Below are 18,626 nucleotides of genomic sequence, written 5' to 3'. Positions count from 1 at the left end.
GAGCAGTTTCCTCCTTTAGAATTACCTTTCTACTTCCCTTTTTAGAAATAAACCATGAATTTGGTGTTACGTAAATCTAATTAAAGCTAGTTAACATTCTTCCCCAGAATGAATCGATGCAATGCATTGCATCACTTGCCTCATATGATAGCATCAAAACAAGGTTATTTGGGTCCTGGAGATATAACAGTTCTAACTGTTAATGGTAGCCAAATTGTACTCCACCATGAGCCTAAGTATGGTTGAAAAAGCTCTGTAGATGTGCAGTTGGGTTTTGTTGGTTTGTTGTGTTCATACAGACTTAGTACAAGTTAAGGCACTGTGTGTTGATACCTGGAGTCTCCTTAAGCCAGGACACCATCCTACTTATGCCAAAAAAACATGCTGAAAATGAGCATAAAGCCAAAGGAGCACAACCTTTTTCTTGAAATAAATCCCTTTGCAGATATTTGAACCCACCAAATGCAAGTGTGACCAATGAGTTTTACATGTGCCTCACTAACAAGCATTCACAACTAGGGATCCATGGTTATATGTAGCACTCACCTTACAAGCTGAGAAAAACTGTGTATTTTCAGCTGGAAATAAGATGCAGCAAATGGACATCTGCCAACAGCTGAAGTCACATTTGTTCTCTTTAAGTCTGTTTTTCTCTCAGTTTTATCAATTGCATTTCTCTGATATATAATCCTGCTGCATTTCTTGGCATTTAAGTGCAGTTCTCACACCCCCTCTTGAACACGGGAAGCTAACATAACGCAAGCATGGACAGTTCTTGACTAATGCACAGCACATGGACAGCAATTTTGCAGTCACTGTCCATGATTTTTGTTACCTAACTTAAAGAAGTAAAAAACGGCAAAGGTCTGTTTAAAAATAGAATTTCAGAAAAAAAAAATAGCTCAATATGCAATTTCAATACACCACCATGATACAATTAAATCTTTTCCTAAAGCAATTTACAAAGCTGAGCATCTACTAATCATGTTTTACAAATACCAAGTGCAACTTACCAGTTAAAAAAAATTACGCAGTTCAGTCACAAAATCTAAATAATACCAGGGCTTGGTATCAGTTAGCAGAAATGTGCAAGGTGTTACAACACATCTTTCCTGATCTGCCTTGCTCTCGGGGTCTAAACTGTGACTGAGGAGTGATTACCTGTGATTTTATTTTTTTAAGCCTTGAGCTGAGACAGTCTTCCAAAAACATGAACTTCCCACAACAATGCACTTTCACTGGTCCTCATTCAGCTAGTTTTGAAATTAATAAGTTGGTGATATTTAAAGAACTAAAACAATTTACATGATTGAACAGCTTATGGAGAGGAAGATTTGCAGATAAAAAGTAATTTATTTTGGCAAACACCTCCAGTTCAGAAAGGAGGGATAAGCACAGGAACCGGAATGACTCTGGGTTTGAATGTGTTCAGAACTCAGCGAGAAAGAGCCAGACCACAGAAGTCAAGCCAGCAGATAAGCTGCAACATTGTACTGAGTAGCAATTCACACATGTAGATGACTGGGAAAGTCCTCATCTGAGAAATTTCCATCTCAGGAGATGGGGGAATCTCCTCACCCTTTTTCTTTACCCAGCCCCACTCTTTAAAGTTATTTCTTCCCATGTACTAAACAGGCTGGAAGCAAACAACACACAGATCTGAGGAGAAGAATGTGAATTCTCTGTTAACATGAAGAGAGGAAATAAAAAAAAAGGAAGCGATACTGGCCTGCAGAAAAAGAAGACTGAGAATCTTAAAGTTCCCTTCATACAAGCACATGTGGGAGCCAAAATCACAAAGATTATCTTTTTCCTGTCATATAACTTCCAAACTCTCAGTTTTCACAGCTTTGAATAAATTCTGAAGTATATGCAGCTTTTCCGTAAGACCTCAGCTTTCTCAGATCTTTCATTCATGAGCCATTTTAAACACATACAGGTATAAAAGTAAGTTTCTAATATCAACCTCATGAAATATCAGCATCGCTTACCTCCATTTTCTCAGCAATCTTAATACAAGAACAGTAAACCAGAAAAGAGCTTTAAGTTAGTACAGTACTATTTATAGTAAATCATACCAAACCCCACAAATTCAAGTATGTCTTTGCAGCAAATGTCAGATTGACTTCACTTGAAAATATATTCACTTTTTTCATTCTTATATTTTGCTTAAAGAATTCACAGTGAGCAGTGAACACATTTTTCTTACAGGATTCCATGTTTATTCAGCTAAAATGGTGCAGCACCTTAGAGTTTATCATTGGCTCTTACATGTGATCATACTTAAAGATAACACTGAAAACTGAGTTAGTACTGTACTGCCTATAACTCAGCAATCCAACCCTAACAATTCTATGATTCTATGATTTAGCAGCCTACCATCACAACATCTCAGATTTATCCTGGCTGACCTACAGTGGTTGCAGTTTCCCTCATTGACTTTAAAAGACACAGATGTTTTGGGTTTCCTGCTCTTCTTGATCATATATTAACTGAGTCTACGCACCTGGTGTCTCGCTTCATTTACTTAGTCACCACCGTTCATTACTTTTCTTTAATCTTGCTCTTTCCCATAGAAGTCCCCTATGTACAAGAGAATCAAGAAGTAAATATAAACTTCAAGAATACAGAAATAGCCTAGTATTTGTTCTAATTTGCTACAGACAAATAATTCCTGATCCACTCAGGAGCTTGAAGAAATATCCAATGTTGAAAGATCCGAATTTAACAACTCATGAGAACCTCTAGCTGCACTTCATCCAAGATCACCAAATGATATAAATTCACTTTTCCACTTGGCAAACAGAAACAAAGAGGAGAGAGGAACGGTTTAGGTGTCAAATGAGGATACATAAAAAGTAATGGAGTGGTTGTCCTCAACAGTATCTTATCATAAAGTAGGTCCCCAGACTTTAAACCCACTCTTAAAATTTTTAAGGGGACTTTCACTTGAGATGACTTAGCTCTCTTTGTCTCCTACTTCTGTACCTTTTTTATTTCTGTACCCTAAGCATGAATACCCTTTCTCCTTTGTTATTAAGTTATTCCTTTTTCCTTTATCTTTTGTGTTTTGCCAGCCTTTCAACAGTGATCTCTTAACACTGTTTCCATTTGTTCTTAAACCTGAACTTGTCTAGCTTATGTTACCTCATCAATTCAGATTACCATCACCTCAGGGAAGGTATCTTCTTTTCCTACATGTTTCTAAAATCTGCTGTGGAGGAGATAATAAATGAGGCCTCTTATTCATCTAAAGTTCAAAGCCTGTAAAAATACAAGTAATCTACATGCCTTTGCTCTTCTTATGAATTAGTAACGAGCCTGGAATGCTTCCCCATAGCAATTAAGACTCATTCAGTTAATATTACTGTATGCTGTCATCTAAGTCCTGTTTTATTCCAAAAGAAAGTTACATATTTTCTCTTAACATCGCTACCAAAAACTGTACAAATAACTTCAGGATTTCAAAAGCCACAGCAACAAAACACTTTTTGTCCTCACTAGTTTACTCAGTTTGTTAGGGTGAGTTACAGTATACCCTACAGTCAGAAGGGTTCAGATAGAGAGAAACCATGCTGACAATGAGATAAAAGGAAGAGTTCCTATGCACCACAGCGTATGTATTCTAATAACAATTATTATGACCTCTGTTAGGAAGAAAAAAATGGATGGGTTTGTGTTGGTGTTGGGAGAGTGCTGAAGGGGAAGAAAAGGAAGAGTAAAACCATCACCAAAACTGGTAACATAAAAAGATCTAACATGTCAAAAAAATTGGATAAAGATGTAGCATAGAAACTACCTTGTAGAATTTATTCATTTATTAAGCTAAAGCAATACAAATACTCATAATGTCACACTTAGTAACTGAAATCTAGTCTACTCTGGAAAAATGTTGAATGTTGCTTGTGTCATTTCTCTTCAGAACATTGCTGCTGTTGGATGAAAAACATAATGAAGGAAGCTTGTTCTAAATCCACCCTCTGCTTGTACAATCTTGACTTTCCTAGTTTATTCTTTCAAAGTAGTGTTGTAAAGGAATGGGCTACAAAAAAGCACTTCTCAATTCATCTGGTTTTATAATACTGTAATACAATAAGCACAAGCCAGAGATTCTTAAATATTACCTTCATACCAGCCTTCATAGTCAGTGGGAATACAGCTATAGCCCTGAATCAAATCCAGAAGACAGACCTTATAGAAGGAATGAAGGAAAGGTAGCATCCTGGGGTCTCTATTCTGCAGGTCCCATTTGCACACCAAACAATTCCTCAACAGATCCAGGATCCCCATTTCTGTTGGCTGAGGTTTGACATCGAAAACATGAAGAGTCACAAAACAGCTCTTGACAACCCCTTCACTTAATAAAACACTTGATCACTCCAGCACAAACTAGAAGGCAACAGCAGGATGCATGTTCTCAAAAACTACATTTGTTTAGTCCTCATGAAGAAAGAGGAAGTTCCTTGCAGATGAAAACCACAGACCTGCTTTACAAAAAAAAAAAAGAGTATTTTTGCAGATTGTTGTGCAAGAAAGTGCGGTTTAAGGTTTACAAACCATAATCCCACTATCTATCTGTAGTACTTGCAACTTTTGTAAAAACCGAAGTAATCTATCTATTGATCTGCTTACAAGGCTGTTACCAGCCTGAATTGTCACATGCTGTGCATTTTCTGCTAGAAATACTGAAACCACGCATTAAAAATTATTATGTTCTCTGACTGCTTTTACAATTTCACCTCATTATTTTATAGTTTTCGGGTAAAGCAAATAATAAGCCTAACTGATATGTCTATCATTTCAGCAATGCATGCTAGAAAGCTACTTTCATAACTGAGCATCTTCTGCCAATCTTTATAGAAATTGAAGAGAATGCACTTTGCAGTAATCAAATTTTGACGGCCAAGATGACCACAGATCAAATTATAAACCAAACCTGAGGTTCCCACAAGCTGAACAGTGCTCCTCCTGCCAACCGAAGCTCCCCAAGGTAAACAGAGAGTTTTGCAGTTCATGTGTTATCCTTGATTCTGAGACTTTGAGAGATGTTGATCAGATTACAGCCTGCAAAGAGAAACTTTTGCAAGTTGCATCAGAAGAGAAAAAGTAAATAAAGAGTCATCTACCCTGGAATCACACTTCCTGAAACTCCTGGGGCCGAATCCCCATGTAGTTGGGGATTGCTTTGGCATGGTGGCGTTGCTAACAGCAGTGTGTAACTTGTAGCTACAATCTTCAGATTTCCCCAGCACCAGCACAGAAGAGCAGCAGCTGTCATCTTAAGGCTGTGTATTCTCTTGCAGGATTCTGTCTCAGGGCAGATTCCAGTGAAAATGACTAGTAAGCAGTGTCTTTTCTTCTTATTATTTTTATTATAATGCAAACAAAATGATGAATGTCTCAGAAATTCACACGGATTTTTTTCCTAAGTGTTGCATCCTGAAGTCACTGCTATTTAAAATATTTTAGAGAAAACAGACCATATGCTAAAGTCTGCATTGTATTTCATACCCCAGACCCAGTCTAGGAACAAATAAAAATAGGTGGATATCCATCAACTTTATTGAATTCACTCAGACAAATCCAAACCTATTGCTAAAACTTAACGATTGTAACTTCAAAACTAGAGGTCCCCTCAGGAATTTGCTGTGGTAATTGCACCTGTGCTTTAACTAATAAACATCATATCAGCGATTATTATACCAGCTCACTTTCGACAGTGCATCTTCATCAACCTTCTTTCAGGGGCAAATGTCACTTGAGCAGCACAGCTTCTCAGCTGGCTCCATCTCTAATGTTTCTTGCAATTCCTGTTGCTAAGACAAACCAGCACCTACAAAAACATGTAATTTCTGCAGTAGGAAGTTGAGGTCTTCAACAGCCACACTGTTTACACAGAGAAACCACAACCCAGGACCAAAGCACCCGCGGACAGAGAATCAGCGCAAACAAAGCCCAATACCGGGAAATGATTTATCACCATATAGGCCAAACCTGTGACTGAATGAGCAGAAGCAGACTGCCGTACATTTTAATTTAGGCTTTTTGCATAACACGTGAAACTACATTCAAGGTTTTTGGTAGGAAGGGGAAGGATGAGGGTGACAAAAAGTGTTTGGATTTCCCCACAGAGACAGGTATACAAATCAGCAGTCAGGCAGCTACATTACCAGTGACTTGGCTACACTGATGGGAAACACCTAGGGCAACAGCAGCGATTACAAAGAAAACACCTAATTGCATTTTGGACAAGTGCGGTGAGGGTAATGAGGCAGGATGCAGGACAAAAGTGGATGAAGACTGGGAGAGCTGGGGAGGCAGCAGGAAGGCAACAGCCACCCTGACACCAATCAAAGGGAAGCATCCAGGATCACAGGACTGGGAATTCCAGTAAAGTGTCAATACATTTCATAGAAACACAGAATGGTTTGGGTTGGAAGAGACCTTAAAGCTCATCTAGTTCCAACCACCCCCTGCCACAGGCAGGGACACCTTCCACTAGACCAGGCTGCTCAGCTTGTTTCATACAGAAGTTCGCAGTGATACTCTCGCACGACTTCGTAATTTTTGTATTTTAGGGATAAACTCTCTATGCAATTCCCTCTTTCAATTCCCTCTGTTGCCTTTCAACTGAAATTGTCTCTCAATTTCCTGTTTCTTTTCCTCAGACTTAATCAGATTAGTTTGTTTTTAAATCTCCTGCCATTAAACGTGGATGTTGCTACAGGAGGCTCCTTACAGCATTTTAAAATGTTATAACACGAACTTTACCATTTTTTTCTGTAACTGCTTCATTAGCAGCCAAGAATTAGGAAAACATTGAGAAAAAATATCATCTACCACAAAATGATGTTAAAAAAAAGGGGGGGGGAGGATATAAAGAGATTTTACATTTAAGAAATTAGTTGGTCTTCACTAAACTTCCTCATTTATCTCGGGGTTTTGGTGGGTTTTTTTTTATAGAGAACAATCATTTATTGGGACATGGTGGGCAGCCCTCGCAGGAGCCTCGTTCAGCGGGTCCGTGCAGCTCGGTTGCCATCACTCAGCCCTCTTACACCCCGGCGGCGCTCCCCGGCAGTATTTAACCCCAAGAGCCTGCGGGAAGGGCAGCGGAGCCCGCCGGGCCCCTCGGCCTGCGCCGCCCGGCACCGCGCCAGGGCTCGCTCAGCCGCGCGCTGCCGGGGCCGGCGCGGGCTCTGAGGGGGCGCCAGAGCAGCCGCTACCGCAGCCCTCGCCTCGGCAGCGGGCGCCCCCGCGCGCTCAACGGCCGCCGCACTCGCCCGGCCATGAGTGACGGCTGCGGGACCCACCGGCGGGCTACGTCAGCGGAAGCAGCCTCCTCGAAGCGCGGGACGCCGTTGCCGTGGCGAGGGGCGGCCGGGCCAGCGCCGCTCCCCCGAGCGCTCTGGAGGGCGGCCGCCACCAGCGCCTCCCGCACCTGCACGGCGCCGCCCCGGCCTGCCTGCCGGGAGCCTCAGTGGTGCCGGTGGCTGGATTGAGCGCAGGAGCGGCCGCAGCACTGCCGCCAGGAGTCAGCTGGGAAAATGGCGGCATGAAACACAGCTGTTAAAAGCTCCACCCCAAACGCAACGTTCGATTTATGCCTTCGGACGGTTATTTCCGGCGTCCTGTGCCTGCCTCAGCGCGGGTATGTTATAAATGAGGCTCTGCTATGCTAAAACCCCAAAACTCACACAATACCCAAGCTGGCCTTCGGCAGAGCAGACCGTAGCCAGTGGCGCCTGCACGCTTCTCACACTACTTTTTGCACTCAAGACTACAAGATACGGAAGAATTACTTAAGACATTAAATACTAAAGAACTGACAGTGGTGTCTATGTCACTTGTCTGCTGCCACGTGGGCACAAAGTACTTCAGCATAAAAAGAGCCTTTCACTGTTTTTATGACCTGGTTAGCATTAGGTTATTGACATCAGGGAGTAACTGCATTCCTTATTTTGCAGTATCATGCAATTTACCTCTGAGGATAAAAACAGTTTAGCTTTGGCAATAGATAAATGGCACATATTGGGAAACAGTGGTCCCAGCAGCCAATGAAATAAAGTTCACATACTCTTACCTCAGTATTTTACAAACTGGCCATTTAAGTTACAGTTCTTCACAACTGGCAGTACCACTGGCTAAGATGCAATTCATGTCAGCTTTACTGTAAAAGCCCTCTAAATTTCACTAGTGCCCAACACTGTTACTTCATTAACTAGGATCAAATCACACATACTAGAGGGGCAACTTGCAACCATCAGCAACAATTCAAGACTTAAAGTAGTCAGCATAAAAAAAAATAAAAATGTGTCTATATGGTTTTGGTCTGGCGCTTAAAACAAGAGCTGGCTCACTAGCTTTAAGTAATCACTTCATCTTTAGCACTAAAGATTCTGGCTTTGACTTGCAGGGTCAAGCCATTTGCAACTGAATACCTATATTGATGTTATAACTAAACAAGCAATACTTTATGTAGTGTTTTTCAGACAAATACATCAGAAATTCATGTAGTGCAGTTCTGGAGCTGTGCTGTTGCTTTATATTAGCTGTAAGGAAGGCTGAAGCTAGCTGGCACCTTTTCTGTCCCACACATGGTAACTACAATTGTGTACCCTACTTGAGGAAGATATTGACTGCAAGTTAATGAACACTTACTGTATTATTTTAGTCATTAGGAAACAGTTCCAGTACATTACTGCTGTTACGAATCCTTAAAAGCACACCAGCTTGGAATCACCATCTGTCAGGCCATAAACACTGACAAGAAGCTTTAACAGCTTTTAGCCTAAAGCAATCTATCCAGCTAGTGTGCCTCAATGACCACATGGACACCACCCTCCTGCTACAATTGCTGTGAATTAGCAACATTCAGAATTCATGCATGCAAGCCCAATTTCACCCTATCATGGAAGTCAGCCTAATCTCAAAGAAATCCGACACGTTCACAACCTGTGGTCTAGCAAAGAGTCTAACACTGTTCCTGCAATCTACCAACCAAGAGGCAACTTACACCATGAGTGACTATGAGCCTCATGTTTTGATAAGCACAGTGTGCAAATTCCTCAGCTGGTACTCAACAACCACCAGTAGTTTCTAGAAAACAAATGGATTAAAATAGTCTGCATTTTGTATGTTGACTAAAACCAGAAGCTAGACAGCCATCATCCATCTAGCAGCAGCTGAAGCACTGGGGTGACAAATGCAAGTTGTAATTTAGAAAGACATTTCATTAACGCCACCATGAAAAAGCGAAAAAAAATGTAACCACATTGTTGAACCAAACCCAAAATACTTCTATGCATAACACTAATAAAAAAAAAACCAAAACACAACATTGATCACTCTGCTGGAAGTCCAGCACTGCTCTGCTCCAAGACTATTACTCAAGAGAAGTTGATGTACCAGGCAGAGCTTCAGTGCCTGCAGAAACCTGCTTCAAGTGCTTCTCATGACATAAACCTGGCAATAACACAGTAAAAAAACCTTCAATTGTTTCTTCAACCTATTTCAACTCTTCCCAAACTGTTCCCAGCGATTTCCCCTTCCTGCCCTCTTATACCCTACCTCAGTGGAAATAGGACTAGGACTGTTTCACTAGCCCAAAAAGCAAAGCTTATCGACAGCAACTTAAGTCTTTCACACATCATTTTTTAGTTCACTGCTACCTACTTTGTACTGTTCCATTGCATTTCTTCCTCTGCACTCTTGCCACTATACATTCCCAAAGACCATGTCAGTATCCCCCCAAGACTTCACCTGGATGTCACTCCAGTGTACAAAAATGCCCTTCAACAGAACATGACATTTCAGAGTCATGAACTTTCATGACAAGTTCAGAGACAACTGTAAAGAGGATCACCAACTGAAAGAGCTGCATGAATACAGGAAGAACCTATTTATTTTGCTACTCTGTAAGGACAAAACAATAAGGTATTCCTACCAAACGCTGGACACTGTAGCCAAGCAATCCGAAAAGACAGCGAGAAGTAGTCAAACCACTAATCAAAACTCCCAGAAATAAGGAGACAAGACTTAGATGTGAACACTGACAGGACAATTCAGGACAAAAAAAAAAAACACAAAAAAACTTGTGTACATCAGTGCATTTTACACATTGTCTTTATTCAAAAAATTTGAATAAAACAAAGGCTTTTATGCAACAAGAACACAGGCACCACCAACTTCTTTGATCTTCTCCTCTGCTCTCCTACTGAAGAACTTTGCTTTTACAATCACAGGCTGCTTGGGCAGCTTCCCTTTGCCCAGGACTTTGTAGTAGCCCTAGAAAGATTAAAAACCCCATTAAATGCTTGTAATCAGATTGAAGGCTCCCACATTCAGACCTATCTTTTAGAATGTACTAGTTAAAACCAAAACCATGACCAACATGACCTCATTCAGAGTCTGTCTCATATAAAAATTGTATGAATGAAAGAAAAATACCTTGCATGATTTAATGGAGTTGCACTTGTTCAGAGAAATAGTGGAAACTGTAAACTGAACCTTGCTTGTAACTTAGAAGCTGGATTTTAATTTCCCATACTCCACATTACACAAAAAAATTGCATAGAAATCACCAACTTTTCACTGCTTTTCCAAAGGAAAGAGCAGTTGGCTGCACTTCCAAGACTACCCACTACCCAATGACTTCCAGTTGGTGATCTTTATCTGTAAGACATCCTGGTACCACACAAAGAGGAGAGGACTCTTCTGCACATCTTAAACGCACAGCTGAAGCTTCTGCGTATTTTCACAGCAACAGCTGTCCTCCACCACTGTAATCCTCTCATTTTATTCCCGTCCTTTACACTAAAAGGACAATTGTGGTACAAGGTTCACTTATACTACAGCCCTTGAAGTCATCGCTTGCTAGAAGTGGCATAATTGTTCAAGTCTCTTCATCTGGGATGCAGAAAACACCCACTTGGCAGCCTAGTTTGTGTTGCTGATTCAGTGGCTGGCTGAGACACAAGACATCACAGCCAGTGAATAGAGATCAGGCATTCATGTCCGAGAGCTATAGCACACCAAGACAATCAAACATGTTCAGATGTGACTCTAGTCTCGATGTTAGAGAAGTGACTTCACACAAAAGAGCCTAGCTCTGCAATGCTTTTAAGAATGCGTTCAGTAACATTTTTAACAAGTAATTTTTCACCACCTTCCAAAAAAGGGCAGTCCCTGTCCACAGTCACACTCAACTATGAGAAAAAGTTCTTACAGTAAGAAAAGGTAACAGCATTAAGTACCTGTGGTGGACTTATATGCCATATAACTGTCCAGAGGAGATCACAAATATTCAAGCACAGTAATTTATTTGCAGTTCAACACTCTCCTATTTGGATACACACATATTGACCAGGAATTCCAGGTATGGCTATGAGCAGAAACTTACCGAGCGCACAACATCAATGACTGGAGCCAGTCCAGCCTCATTTTTGGCATAATTGAGCCTTGTCTGTTCACTGACCAGCGTCCATAGTTTATCCAAATTGACAGTAGGACAGAACTTTTGGTTTCTCTTCAAGTGATAGTGCCTCATGCCTACTTTGCCAAAGTAACCTGGGTGACTGTGAAAGAAACAGAGTGCTCAACAGATCATTCTTAATTCCTCCTGAGCAGGCAGCACTACAAACTAACACTGAAGCATCTTACTTATCAAAGTAATTAACATGTCGTATTATACCTCTGTATTAATAACATGCAGTATTTAAGTGTAATAATCATTAGTATTGAAACCAGGGAAAAATTATCCTCTCTAGAAATGTCTATTCCCTTGAACTCACAACTCAATCCCCCTCACTAGCGAGTCTAGTCCAGTAGTGTATCTCCCAAGCAGCCAGAGATTGCCCAGGGAGGGCAGCTCTGCCTGAGGGGTTTCAGCGCCCCTGTCACTAACCTGGTGACTGACTGAGTCAAGAACAGAAACAGCCAGTGAATATAGATTAGTGGTTACTATCCGAGTACTCTAGCACACCAGGACAACAGGCAGTGTCCAGATGTGACTCTAGTCTCGGCGATAAGACAACATCCCTTACCTTTACGGCACGTAGCTAAATAGGATGCTGTTTGGGTTTAACACAACATTTTGAATTTAGACAACATTTTATGTGCGCATGGTTATTTACACTGTAACAGGCAAGTCTGGTTGAACTCCTAAAGCCTGGTTTAAGTGAAAAAGACTTTGATAGGAGGGTAAATGGGGACAGGAGTTGACTGTAGCTGTAAGCCCACGTTTTATGTTACAGCTAAAAACACACTGCAGGTAATTTAACCCATTCACATAAAAATGTTAGTTTATACTTCAGGAACATACATTTTACTACTGTATTATTTAAAACGTTAGCTTACTATTTGTCAAAGTTAATCCTGTGGTGGTGCATACCACCAGCATTACCACGTCCTCCAGGATGTTTCCTATGTTTGCCTAAAAAGAAAAATTTTAATTTGTTAAGCTAAGATTACACATAATACCTGAACTTTAACTATGTTTTTCATTTCAATGCAAGCTAATTGTTCTATTCCCTTTTCTGAATTAATTTCAATTCAGGAAGACAAGCCAACTAAAAGCTAACACTACAGAAGGAAAAAAAAAACATCCACAGCATTCCTCTGGTTAGTTTACAGGAGTACAAGACACCACCAGTGCTAGCACAAGTGGGGTGACAAGAAACGGCAGAAATGGTCTTGGAAGGGAAACAGCCCTGCCCCATATGCTTCCGATGTCGCAGAGCCAGCAGCTATCACTTGAGCACTACTGAAATTAAGTTATAAATCCAGTGAAACCTAAAAGAACGCGCGTGATTTCTGCTCAGCCCATCAGGGTGGCATCTGCCCCATGGTGAGAGCACTACCCATATATACTGCACCCACCGGTGCTGCTCACCGGTACCCGCAGCGTGCGCGACCGCCTCACCACAGCGGCATCCCCTCAGCGCCGGGGGTGCGCCGGCGACAGCCTCCTCACTCACCAACGCGGCCGTGGCCGTGGCTAACATGTCCCCTCAGCTTCCGGGTCTTCCTTAGCCTGGAAGGCTGCGGGGAAGCGGGAGAACAGCTGTGAGCAAAAACAAGCATCAAGAGGTAGCACCACCATCCGCCCGCCCTTGGGGCCAGCGCTGCTCCGGGTCTGCTGCCCCTCGGCAGCCACGCGCCATGGCGGCCCGGACCCGCCGCGGGAAGGCCCACGCGGCCTCACCGCCCCACTCTCCTCCGCCACACCGTGGGCAGGCCGCGGGCTCTGAGAAGCGCTTTCCTCCACCCCCGCTGCTCCCTAACCACGTCCCGCCGCGGGAGCGAGGGACGATGGCCCCGCGGACCCCTGCCCGGCCAGGCCAGGCCAGGCCCAGCCCTTCCCCAGCAGCACCCACCATCTTCCCGGCGTGCGAGAAAGAAGAGAGAGAGGGCGGTGCTCGCGAGAACGGGGTAAAGCGCCGCAAGAGCGGAAGTAGAGCTGAGCTCTCGCGAGGTTTCGCTCAGGTGCTCGGGGTGGGGACAAAGATTCGCGAGAGCCGCGGTGTGGGTGTGGCGTCTGGGGTTCGGTAGGGTTTGGGCCGGCGGGGATCCCTTGAGGCTGGAGAAGCCTAGAAGCGCGGCTGTCCGCCGTGCCCCGTGGCGGCAGGGTTCCCCGGCCCCCCGGGGTTGCCACCGCTCTGCCCACAGAACGGGTGCAGCTCCGAAAAGCGGCCCTGCGAGTGGCCAAAGGTAGCGGGCAGGCAGCGCCAGGTACCGCTTGGTGTTGCAGCCGCAGCGTGTGCTGTCTGCCCAGTGTGGTCTGTAGCGAAAGTAGGGTCTTAAACAGAGTTTGGGAACATTTGCAAGCTTGGTCACTTTATTAAACATCCGTAACAATGGGGAAAAATATACTTAACTACCTCCCACACTAGAGTGACAATTCCTGGGAAGCATTATTAATTCTAAAGCTTGGTTTTATTTATGTATTTTATGCTGTGAGACTTTGCCTATTTAAAGGGCATTGGATCTGTTCTTTGTCACGATTTCCTGCTCAGTTCAGTGGTGCACTAGTAATGCTCCATCCTGGGGAACACCACTGCTTTAGCAACTTTCAGACGGCAAAGTAACACACTTCATGGTTTTGGGTCATCTAACGCTTTCAAACACAGGCCTCTGGATCACACTAGGCCTGGTTTATATTCTTGTACATCAGCATTCTGTGGCTTTTCCTTGCCTTTGTGGGAGCTCTTCACTGCTACACTTCTTCAGCCAAAGACAATCCTTTACCCATCACTTTCTTCAGAAGAATATGTATTTCCCCATGTATTGACTAGCGGATGTTTGTAAAATGGCCAGAATCCACCCATACAAGTGAAGTTACTCCTTCCACTCTGAAGAACTACACTAGCATTCATTCTGGAACTTACAGCATATCTTACAGTGAAAGGAATGGAAATTAACATTGGATTACACTTTCACTGAATCAAAAGCATTGATATTTTACAGGCTCTTCATAGACACTTTGGCAGCTTTTGTACGTACACGAATGTGAGGGAAGTAAGAGAAAAAGGAAACGACTTCACCTTTTTAGTAAACAATCCCTCAATTTTGTTCTATGAGGCTGATAGCAAACCAGAACCACTGTCAGGTTAGGAACTGCGCAAGCCTCAAAGCCAGTGTAACTAAAGAAGCCGCACTGCAAATGAAGAAATTTAGTGCTTGGGGTTTTAAAAGGGATCCTTAGCTAGTTTTCATTAGCTGCTTCACTTGCAAATACATTCAAGTATTTGATATTTTCTTCAGACTAAGGGAAACATTGCACAATCTCCACAGGAGTTGTGTGAGCAGATCAAAGATGAATGTGGTACTCAGACAGCATTCACAGCTGTGAAGGTGGTCATGGCAAGCTCAGCACTCCCATCAGGCTGAAGGGCCTCTGCTGAAACAGAACTACCACCTGAGCAGGCTGCAGTTAAGTGCAAAGGAAAAGCAGGCTCCTGTGAAATGTTAGTGATCAGCTCATTGGAAATCAAGGGAAGGCCTGTCTGCATCCAGCTGCTTGTATTCTACTTTGATCACCTAACCAAGGTAGCACAAGACCAACCTGAAAATACCACAGTTGAGGAGCAGCGTATGTGATACAGTGACAAAAATAACTTGCTGCTAAACTATTCAAATAAAAAAAAGTTTTAAGAGATGCTTCTGTTAGGGGTACAATTACCAGAACAGGGATGTAAAATGCCTTGTCTCAGTGCAATGGAAAACATTGAATTAAACTACACATCATGAAATAGCAAACCTACTACAAGACAGGTTCATAACCATTTCATATTTTAATTGCAAATTCATTAAAAATCACAGGGAAGTTACTGGTTTTGTAACCTACTCAACATCAGAACTGCAGAGGTTTGCAATGAATATAAACAAACAGGTATATTTACAGAGTTTATTAGAAACCATACATACATACATTAGGAAAGGACGTACTGTACCTACTCGTCGCAGCTTGCATGTCAAAGAGCTGAGATCTCCTCAGGTTTAGCAGTCTTAGTGCAGAATGGATTACAAGTAGTTTACTGACCAGAGTTCAAACCAACTGGAAGTTTTGTATTGTGAACCAAGTACCTTATTATCAAGTTACTCTGTTATTTTTCTTTTAAAATTAATTAAAATGAAAAAAAAAGGAGGATGGGGACACCCAAACAGACAACTCTGCCACATGAAAGCAGCCACTGTGCACACAGCCTCTCCCACGTACCCGAGTTCATTCACTTCGCAGTATTCAGGCATCAGTGTAGCTCTCACAAACATCCCTTGAAATCAGTGGTTCTGCTGACAGTCAGCTGCACATAATCGGCTATTCATTTTTTGCACCAAGCATAACTCAGTTCATACTAAAGAAACAAAAAGCACCTGTTATTGTCAGGAATATACAAATATTTACCACAGTTTTCCTTGCTCATTACAAAATCAGTTACAAAAGCTTACAGCACATTATGTACAAATTCTACCCAAATAGATATAGGAGCCATCATTGGGCACACTAACAGCATCGGGCATGCTAACAGCATTGGTCGTCATGTAAGGCTGCAGTCATCTCACCCTGCTCTCCTCCTGCACCAAGCTCTGCAATGCTGCAGGTGCCTCACGCAGTGCCATAAATATAGTCTTTGGACTGGCATTTCAGCAGAAAGGAGTTAGTTCTTCTTGTGCAGGAACTTCATTTTGTTTCCTAAAGAAAGCACACCATCAGTCTCCACACATACTGAGAAGCCGAGGGCAATCAAAACTTACTTAGCAAATAAGTCTAAATTTGTCATGGAATTGCTGTAGAGTAACTCTCCTTCTTAATGCCAGCAGGGACAGGCAGCTAACAGAACCTGAGTGGTCAAGTGCCTTTTCTCCACCTCTTTGGTCATGGTTTGGTTTCACTACCCCCAAATGAAAATGAAAGTGTTAACAAGGATCACAGTTAAATCTGGTTTTGTCAGCTTTAAGTATGCTTTTGCTGTTTGCACGTTTCCTATCACCTCAGGTAAGGCTTTATTGAATTACAAAAAAAAGAAAAAAACAGATACGAAAATCCATTTCAGAAATACTTCTAAAGCTTTTCCTCACCAAGGCCTCGTAGAAACTTGTTTACTCCACTTTGTTCCGTGTCTGGAAGCTCTTCCAAGTACTGTTCTACCCTCTGCTCGAAGAGGCCTGTGGAGGAGGGAGAAAACGAAGCTGAAGTGAGCTGCGCCCGGCTGGACCCGCTTACCCCAGCCCCTTGCGCACCTCCAGCTTTTTATTTACAGACCCCTTCACCTCCGCAACACCGCCACGCGTTACCGCCCGTGAGGGGCGATCTGGTATCGTGTGGCACAGAATTACGTGCAGGGTAACAGATTCAAGCCAGGGGGTGAAGGCCGCTCTCGCCCGGGCCGGCAGCTCGCGCAGCCGCTCCGGGCCTTGTCGGCTCCAGGCCGCCGAGCGGGATCGCCGCCGGACGGACGGCGCCAAGAGCGCGCCTCTGCTCAGCAGCGACAGGCCGGGAGACGGGCCCGCCGCAGCAGCAACGCCGGACCGCCCCGGGCTGCGCCTCCTGCTCCCTGCCCTCGCCAAACGCGGCCCTGGCTGCAAACCCCGTTACCGCCCGGCGGCGCCTCTGGCTATCGGGGCGAGCGGGCTGCGATCCGGGCCCGGGCTGGATTCCCGCCAGTGCCCGCGCTGCTCCGGCAGGCAGCGCTGCAGTGTCACGAGCACGGATGGGGGAACTCTGCGTGCGGGAGGTGGCTCCAGCCCCCGCCTTCGGTTGAGCATCAGGTGAGCGGGGCTGTAGGGGAAGCTTTCACGCCTTCCCCCCCGGGCACTGGCAAGCGGCCTCCGGGACTGTGCCCTTCGGTGAGTGGCTCCCAGTCTCACCTCAGTGATTCAGGGCATTCGGATGTGATTGTTCTGTTGGTTAAAGCCTTTATATTACCACCACCATAGCTACAATCTAAGCCACAAGAAGCAAACTGTGTTTCAGATTTGTCAGTTCCCCAGAATTTGCTCAGCCCTGGCAGTAGAGAGGGACACCAATCACAGCACCTGCGCCCAACACAAGTAACCGACGCTGCAGGAAAGACAACCACCCTTACCTTTTGCCCTGCATTTTCTCAGCTCTCTGTCCTGGATGAAGCCAGCAAACATTTGGGATTCCATGAAAACTTCCAAGAAGCGGCGGATACTCTTGGAGGCCACAGATTTACGGAAAGCTTCCCTTTGGAAGGCACGCTCTCCTTTTTCATTCTGGGTTAGGAACAGGGAATAATGGCCAACTGTCTCCACAAAGAACCGGATAAAAACCTCTGACACTAATCCATTCAGGGTGTTACATTCTGCAAAATAAGGCAGCAATAAGACACCAAAATCAGCTGCTACCAGACCTGTCAGCATTGTCACCCATGCAAGGCCAGGTACTGTCATCTCTGTGTTTACTGTTATGCTAATAACTGGGAGCAGCTGTACCGTCTCCTTGCAGACCTGGATGTACACCAGACAGGGTAACAGCTTTATAATCAGGAGTGCAGTCTACATAACTGGTGTTTCATAACCAAGAGTCAACGAGAGCTACAAATCCTGAGGAAATGGCCCAGAAAATTAAAAATTTTGTGAGTGTTTCATCAAAATTACACCTCGTATTTTAACGCTTGAGTACGTTTTCTTGAGATGCTTCTGAATGACTCAGAATTAAAATGTTTACTCTGGGGATAATAAGCCTTTACCAAGAACTGATCAAAAAGGGTGATGTTGTAGAATTTGGGTTTTCATCATTTTTGAGATGTTAAAGCAGTTTTACATGTGTAACACAGATGAGTAGAAATAAATTTCTAAACCTGCACAGGGGCCAGTTTCATACCTTTTTAACCACAGGCATTTAAATTCACCCAGGGTGGTTTTGATAATTGCTGGAGAGAAATATGAACCTTCAGAGGCAACTCAGCCCCTCTTGCAGTGAAACTGTGTTCTGGAGGTACCTGCTTCTCTCCCCTGAAAATACCAAGCGCCAAGAGCAACTCCAAACTCAGACACACCCCAAGCATGTACAGTTATCTGGATTGAATTAGGGCCAAGTTAACTGCAAAGCTCTATTTGAGTCGAGGTTTAGAAGTATGTCATTTACAAAGAAATTAAAATAG

At 43.5% G+C, this 18,626-nt stretch overlaps 3 protein-coding genes and 2 non-coding genes across 9 annotated transcripts in view; all 5 read right to left on the bottom strand.

Annotated features, from left to right (window-relative positions):
* Nucleotides 1-5,342, bottom strand: part of TRIM66 (tripartite motif containing 66) — a 52,843-nt gene extending 47,501 nt beyond the window's left edge. For both annotated transcript variants that reach the window (XM_061462942.1, XM_061462943.1), the window contains exon 1: nt 4,125-5,342. In XM_061462942.1, coding sequence (XP_061318926.1) covers nt 4,125-4,290 — 166 coding nt within the window. In that variant the 5' untranslated portion in view covers nt 4,291-5,342. The remainder of the gene's footprint in view (nt 1-4,124) is intronic.
* A 4,765-nt stretch (nt 5,343-10,107) lies between these two features.
* The window catches only part of RPL27A (ribosomal protein L27a), a 230,984-nt gene continuing 222,465 nt past the window's right edge, over nt 10,108-18,626 (bottom strand). For both annotated transcript variants that reach the window (XM_061462973.1, XM_061462972.1), the window contains exons 2-5: nt 12,978-13,042; nt 12,358-12,433; nt 11,402-11,576; nt 10,108-10,287 (exon numbers count right to left, since the gene is read on the bottom strand). In XM_061462973.1, coding sequence (XP_061318957.1) covers nt 10,159-10,287; nt 11,402-11,576; nt 12,358-12,433; nt 12,978-13,042 — 445 coding nt within the window. In that variant the 3' untranslated portion in view covers nt 10,108-10,158. The remainder of the gene's footprint in view (nt 10,288-11,401; nt 11,577-12,357; nt 12,434-12,977; nt 13,043-18,626) is intronic.
* Nucleotides 10,944-11,075, bottom strand: LOC133274826 (small nucleolar RNA SNORA3/SNORA45 family). The gene has a single exon (XR_009745295.1). It is a non-coding gene; the product is annotated as a small nucleolar RNA SNORA3/SNORA45 family (small nucleolar RNA).
* On the bottom strand, nt 11,893-12,024 carry LOC133274825 (small nucleolar RNA SNORA3/SNORA45 family). The gene has a single exon (XR_009745294.1). It is a non-coding gene; the product is annotated as a small nucleolar RNA SNORA3/SNORA45 family (small nucleolar RNA).
* Nucleotides 16,014-18,626, bottom strand: part of DENND2B (DENN domain containing 2B) — a 180,308-nt gene continuing 177,695 nt past the window's right edge. For all 3 annotated transcript variants that reach the window (XM_061462955.1, XM_061462953.1, XM_061462954.1), the window contains 3 exons: nt 17,586-17,825; nt 16,579-16,665; nt 16,014-16,192 (listed from right to left, as the gene is read on the bottom strand). In XM_061462955.1, the coding sequence (XP_061318939.1) occupies nt 16,158-16,192; nt 16,579-16,665; nt 17,586-17,825 (362 nt within the window). In that variant the 3' untranslated portion in view covers nt 16,014-16,157. The remainder of the gene's footprint in view (nt 16,193-16,578; nt 16,666-17,585; nt 17,826-18,626) is intronic.

The sequence above is a fragment of the Pezoporus flaviventris genome, unplaced genomic scaffold, assembly GCF_033815535.1.
Source record: "Pezoporus flaviventris isolate CSIRO_AGI_PZ_B2104156 unplaced genomic scaffold, CSIRO_AGI_Pfla_v1 ptg000036l, whole genome shotgun sequence".
In the NCBI taxonomy this organism is placed as follows: Eukaryota; Metazoa; Chordata; class Aves; order Psittaciformes; family Psittacidae; genus Pezoporus; species Pezoporus flaviventris.
This window is presented reverse-complemented; position numbering and strand designations above follow the sequence as displayed.